Genomic DNA, 7,051 nt, shown 5'->3' with positions numbered 1-7,051 from the left:
TCTCCGTCTGAGCAATTCCTTGCACCAAGTCTCCAAGGTTTTCCCAAAATTTCTCTTTCGAACTCGTATCCAACCCTACTTGAGGTGCGTACGCACTAATCACATTGATGAGTTCTTGTCCTATTACAATCTTGATTGCCATGATTCTATCTCCTACCCTCTTGACATCTACAACATCTTGTGTCAAGGTCTTGTCCACAATGATGCCAACACCGTTTCTCGTTCTATTTGTGCCCGAATACCAAAGCTTAAACCCTGAGTTTTCTAGATCCTTTGCCTTAAGACCAACCCACTTAGTTTCTTGTAGGCACATAATATTTATCCTTCTCCTCACCATAACTTCCACTACTTCCATAGATTTTCCCGTTAAGGTTCCTATATTCCACGTTCCTAAACGCATTCTACTCTCTTGAACTCTACCCTTTTGTCCTAGCTTCTTCACCATCCCCCGTCTAATAGGATCAAAGTACTTCTTTTGTGTGTCTTGTGTAAAGTTGATAGGAGCATATGCTCCCAAACAACTTTGAGTGGAGTCGTTCGAAAAGAAGTTTCTATGGCCCCCTTGCTCATTTAACACTGCATCCGGGTGCCGATGGAGATACAGCGACCCTTGCTCACTTATCACTGTGCTCGGGCCACACAGCGCGCCACTTACAGGTGACGTCCTAGCTTTAGCGCGATTTCGTTCTGGATTCATTGTCATAAGGATTCGACGTAACTGTGGAGTGCCGGCTGTCGACTACCTAACGCCCTCCCCCTCCTCCTTTATCCGGGCTTGGGACCGGCAATGTAAGATAAACTTACATCGGCGGAGTTCGACTCAAGTTCAAATAAAAAAGGAAAATTAGTTGGAGATTATATATCTGTTGCTGTATCATGCTTTCTTTACCATGTTGGTTCATGTTTTCCTTTACTCGTATCCTGTTTTAGTTTCTCTTGAGTTGTATTATTCAAGAACATCCAGAAACACAAGAATATGAACAATCCACCCAAACCTCACTCTGTTTTGTTAGAGACTTAAGTGGTGTTCCAACTTATAACAAATCTTAATTAAAAACATAATCATTTCTGTTTTGTTAGAAAAGATTTAACTAATTAATACTCTACTTGTAAAGAACACTTGGACATTACAAACCAAACGAATCACTTTAGAATATATGTCAACTTGTGATTTGTAGTGTTTTATTCAATTTAAGACGAGAACAGAGTAATAGTACACATTCACACAAGGATATACAACATACAATACAAGTGCCACATTATTAATTAACTACACCATAAGAACAAGAAACAGGTGTCTTCCCCAATCCTCCGTTAATTTTTTTCTTAATTTTAAGAAAATTTCACGGGGACAAGGTTGAGAGGAGTTCTCTTAGCAACGGTGAGGGAATGGGAGCCGCTGGCTTCTTCCATGTCAAGATCTTCCTCCTTCATTCCATCAGGCAATTTCCAATCGAACCAGTAGAGAAGATTTGCTAGTCCAAGCTCCACTGTTGTCGTTCCCATATATATTCCAGGGCAAACTCTTCGACCAGTTCCAAACGGTAAAAACTCAAAATGTTGTCCTTTGTAATCGACGGAGCTTCCCTCAAACCGTTCTGGAATAAATTTTTCGGGGTCCCTCCAAACCTCAGGGTCGCGTGCGATTGCCCAATCATTGATATAAATTGTTGTTTTTGGTTCAATATTATAACCTTGGATTTTGCAATGGGAGATAGTTTCTCTTGGAAGGAGCATTGGAGCTGGAGGATGCAGTCTTAGGGTTTCTTTGATTACCATCTTGAGGTATTGAAGCTGATCTGTATCAGTTTCTGTGATTTTTCCTTTGTTTCCGATGCATTTTCTAACTTCTTCTTGTGCTTTCTTCATCAATTTAGGGTTCTTAGCTAGCTCTGCCATCGCCCACCCCATTGTTATTGTACCTGTGTCTATTCCACCTAAAAATAGATTCTGATTCACAATTGCAACATCATAGTAAGAAAAATAATTGAAAAATAAAGTAGAAAAATGATGCATAAAAAAATAATTGATGAATTTCGCACTACTTTTCTCTGTGTGCATACCATGTTTACTTTTTTATTTTTTATTTTTTTTTATATTATTATTTTTTATTGGAAAACATACCATGTTTACTTTTGTTCTTTTATTCTTGCGACAAAATGGGACATGAACTAAATTTTTTCCTTTCCTTTTTTCACAAAACTGGACAAATAATTTTTTGGGGTTATAAAAGAATAACTTTTACTGTTTTCTAAATGGGCACTAATTAAGGAGTCACTTAACACTAAAGTTTAGTTATATTCTTTTTCACTTGTATATGAAAAGTCTTAGATTCAATTATCGCCAACGCCGAATTTGAATCAAATAATTACTAGTCTATTGTGAGACTCGGCCTACTTCCTCGCTTCCTTATAGATAATATGGTTGGTTCCAAAAAATAGAAAGGCACCAAGGGGAAAGGGGTTCAAACTTTTGTCTGCATATAAAATAATTCTCAAACAAATAACAAATTAACACAAAATTAATAACCACAAGAGGTTCTTTTAAGAGAATAATTACCAAGAGGACTGCCTTGATGTTGTTGTGACCAAGATGAGAGGCTCCAAACTCACTTTGCTCCTTCACTATCTTAAGCAGAACGTCAACTATATCTTCATGAGCTCGTTCGTCGTCAACTCTCCTCCCAGGTTTCAGATGATCATCAATCACCTGCTGGAAAAAACCATCCAACTCCTTGGAAATCCTATCGAACTCCTTGTGCGCACCGGAAACCATATCGATAACCCACCCCATCCAAGACGGAAAGCAGTCAGCCCCGGACACCCCTCCGAGCATGACCTCAGTATCCTGAATGAACTCATCAATATTTTTATGCTCAAATTTACTCCCTCGGAAACTTGTCCCGTAACCAATCCTAAAAATAATACTAGCCGTGAGAGCAAGCAACTTTTCCGTAAGATTAACAGGAGCACCAGAAGATGAAGAGGCAGAGATTGAATTGACCATTTCATCTACTTCTTCTTCCCTGATTGATTTATATGACTGGACCCTCTTCACGCTGAAAAGCTCGAGCACGCATATTTTTCTTATCTCTCTCCAGTAATCGCCATAGGGAGAAAAGGCCATGTCAAGATAGTTGTACGTGAGCCTGCGGGTTCCGGCCGAGGAGGGTCTGCTGCAGCAGTGGAGGTCGTTGGTTTTTAATGCGTCTTTGGCCGCTTCGGCGGAAGAGATGACTAGGGTGGGGACACGGCCGAGGTGGAGGAGCATGACTGGTCCGTACTTTATGGAGAGTTGGTGGAGAGATTTGTGACGTGGGGTGCCGAGTTGGTGCAAGTTGCCTATGAGGGGGAGCTTGGGGGGGCTTGGTGGAAAGGTCTTTTGCTGTGGGTTCTTATAGACATTTTTCCGCTTTTGGAGTAGAAGAAATAGAGGGAGAAGAAGGAGAAATGGAAGGCATATGAACAAGGAGGTGATGATAGCCATTGGAGGTTCTATCAATGATATGTTATTATTTTTCTGGAGCTTTTGTCCACCATATATAAGCTCTGGTGATCTAAATATCTAGCTATATATGGCTAACTTTGGAAACAAACGACAAAGTAGTATTTCAACGTCGATGAAAATTATCACTCATGTAGATTGTCGTAGGCAAGGTTCTAAAGGATGTTAGGCGCTAGTTGGGCGACGGGCTGGGGCCTAGCGCCTAGATGGCTAGGCAGGGCCTAGGCGGGCGCCTAAGCTAACTAGACGGGTTTAATTAAATATATTATATTTCGTGTAAGTAAGTGTCTGTTTATACTTAAAAAATATATAATTTCATCATAACCTACAAAATAGAATGACAAATATATTATGAGCTATCGGAACATAATGAAAACATGGGGAACAAACATATAATGTGTGTTCATTTAAGTATTCAACAAGTCTCTTACAATTTATTGGAAAAAATAAAATGCAAAATGAAAGTTATTATTTTCTGTTTAAGTGAGTAACAACTTAGGCGGGTCTGACGGGCTAGGTGGGTGCCTAGGCAGTCTAGATAGGAGCCTTAGTAGGTCTAGGCGCCATTTCTTAACAACTTTTTAGTTATGTCTGTAGCCCTCTAGATTTATTTTGGATAACTTATGATAGTACCGATCGGTGGATGGATAGCAATCCATATCCTTCAATTAATTAGATTCATGTGGAGAAATCTCAAAAAAAAAATTAAAAAAATAGAACACAACAGATGCAAGATACATCTCTCTTCCTCTTTCTCAACCATATTGTTTTATATGGACGCAAACAACTTTTTATTTATGTATGTAGTCTACTGGATCTTGTTTTGACAAACTCATTATAGCATTCATATTGATCGGTTAATGGATAAGCATTATGCATGCTGCTGGTGCAAACAACTTTCTATTTATGTTTGTAGTCTAGTGAATCTTGTTTTGACAAACTCATGATAGTACTCTTATAAATTGATCGGTTAATAGATATGCATTATGCATGTTACTAGTGCAAACAACCTTTTATTTATGTTTGTATTCTATTGAATCTTGTTATGACAAACTCATGATAATACTCCTATATATTGAGGGGTTGATGGATAAGCGTGCTGCTGGCGCAAACAATTTTTTATTTATGTCTCCATTCCACTCAATCATTTTTTGACAAACTCAAAATAATATCTTAATCGGTTAATAGATAAGCATTATGCATACTGCTGGGGCAAACAACTATTTATTTATGTCTGTAGTCTACTAGAATTCTGTTTTGACAAGCTCATGATAGTACTGTTAACGATTAATTGATGGTTAAGCATTATGCATGCTAATGGGCACAAACAACTTTCTATTTTGTGTCTCCAATTCCCTGAATCAATTCTGTTTTAACGAACTCATAATATTACTCTTATTAATATGTTTACTATGGATAAGGATTATACATGCGCGGCCAGGAAGCAAAATTCCCGCAAATATCTCCAGCCAACTTATCAGGCAGCTAACAGAACTCCTTTTGCTTTCATGGAATGAAAGTTGAAACCCATCCATCATATATGAGCATTCAACCAAAAACTTCATGCCAGTGCCAGCTGCAGTATTATGGCAGTTACATTATAATCCAACGGTTCCAATTAATGTAAGATGTGACATGCAGATAATACAAAAGAGAGATTTGGAGTTTTATAGTGTTAGTAATTAGGTCGGCCAATAAAATTATGAACCCACTGGCGGGTTATTCCATTATTGCTTGCGGAAAGTCTGCTAAGCTTCAACTAACTTATATGATAGAGTTTCCTTAGCAGTTCTCGATAAAGAAACGTTCTTGCCGAGAACATGATCTCGACGTTTCTTGACATGCTCGAACATGGGTTTTACCCGAATGAGTATTGCTTTGCATCTGTGATTCGGGCGTGTTCGAATGCCCGGAATATTGGGATTGGGAAGATAATTTTTGGGTCGGTGATCAAGGGTGGGTTTCTTGGGTCTGATGTGTGTGTTGGGTGTTCATTGATCGATATGTTTGCGAAGGGTGGTGGAGATTTGGGTGAAGCGTATAAGGTGTTTGAGGAAATGCCTGAGACGGATGCGGTGACGTGGACTTTGATGATTACTAGGTTTGCACAGATGGGTTTCCCCAGAGAGGCTATTGGTTTGTATGTGGATATGTTGTTGAGTGGGTTCATGCCTGACCAGTTTGCACTAAGTGGTGTTATATCGGCGTGTACAAAGTTGGAATCACTTTCACTGGGCCAGCAATTGCATTCGTGGGTTATACGGTCTGGATTGGCTTTAGGTCATTGTGTCGGGTGTTGTTTGGTGGACATGTATGCCAAGTGTGCAGCTGATGGATCGATGAATGATGCAAGGAAGGTATTTGGTCGGATGCCAAACCATAATGTTATGTCATGGACTGCAATTATCAATGGATATGTGCAGAGCGGAAAGGGTGATGAGGAAGCCATCAAACTCTTTGTTGAAATGATGTCAGGTCATGTTCCACCGTGACGTCCTTGCTTACCTTTTCTTTACGAAAATTACTATTCTAAAAATTCCCGTCTAGTGCCGGCTAGGTGGCTGGTCACCACCTTGATTAATGCATATGCGTTTAAAAATTAAGAAATGATGTCTAAACCTGCTGAGGCGCCCTCCTAGACTACCTATGCACCCGCCTAGCCCTCCCAGACCCGTCTAGACACCTGTCTAGGTTGCAACTCACTTAGATAAAAAATAGATAACTTTTCTTTTTTATTGTTTCCAATAAATTGTAAGAGACTTAATGAACACTTAAATAAACACACATTATATGTTTGCTCCTCATGTTTTCATTATGTTCCATTACTTCATAATATATATGTCATTCTATTTTCTAGTTTATGATGAAATTATATATATTTTAAGTATAAACAGACACTTATTTACCTGAAATACAATAGATTTACTTAAATGCACATAGTCCACCTAGGCACTTGCCTAAGCTCCGTCTAGCCACCTAGGCGCTAGGCCCCAGTCCGTGGCCCGACTAGCACTTAGCGTCTTTTAAAACCTTGCGAAAATGTTATCTAGGAAGTGTGCCAAGAAGCAGCTCGCTATATTATTAACTCTCATAATACAAATAGTTAGAAGAAAAAAATTTAAATATCCAACTATTTATATTACAATATTTAATACGTTGAACCGTGTTCTTAGCACACTACAAATTCTCTATTTATCTAGATCGCGCTAGATGGTCAGAGTGATGAAACTTGAAGCCAAAAACTCCGACCAGTGCCTAGTGGAGTAGAAAATGTCGAAGAAAATTATGCAAGAAAGTTGAAACGGTGGACTCACGTCAAAAATGGTTTTTGTCGTAGTCCTAAACACGTGTAGCATACCACAGAAAATTCCACAAAGTTCTATCCTTTTCGTGCTAAATAAGCAGACCAAATGTAATCAAGGAGAACATTTTTAACATTTTTAATGTACTCTGAGCACAGTACGCCCCATATTATTAAATATAATCAGTAGGACACCTAAAAAAAAAATTCTCTAATTTTATAATGACATATAACGTACCACCTCCT

General features: G+C 38.8%; 1 protein-coding gene across 1 annotated transcript; it reads right to left on the bottom strand.

The window, feature by feature from the left end:
• Positions 1-1,127: 1,127 nt before the first annotated feature.
• Positions 1,128-3,545, bottom strand: LOC103452391 (cytochrome P450 71B26-like). Its single transcript, XM_029091127.2, has 2 exons — positions 2,560-3,545; positions 1,128-1,950 (listed from the first exon to the last, which is right to left on the bottom strand). Exons 1-2 carry the CDS (start codon positions 3,484-3,486, stop codon positions 1,333-1,335), a joined length of 1,545 nt encoding a protein of 514 aa, XP_028946960.1. The 5' UTR covers positions 3,487-3,545; the 3' UTR covers positions 1,128-1,332.
• Positions 3,546-7,051: the final 3,506 nt, after the last annotated feature.

Source organism: Malus domestica, chromosome 13 (genome assembly GCF_042453785.1).
Source record: "Malus domestica chromosome 13, GDT2T_hap1".
NCBI lineage: Eukaryota > Viridiplantae > Streptophyta > Magnoliopsida > Rosales > Rosaceae > Malus > Malus domestica.
This window is presented reverse-complemented; position numbering and strand designations above follow the sequence as displayed.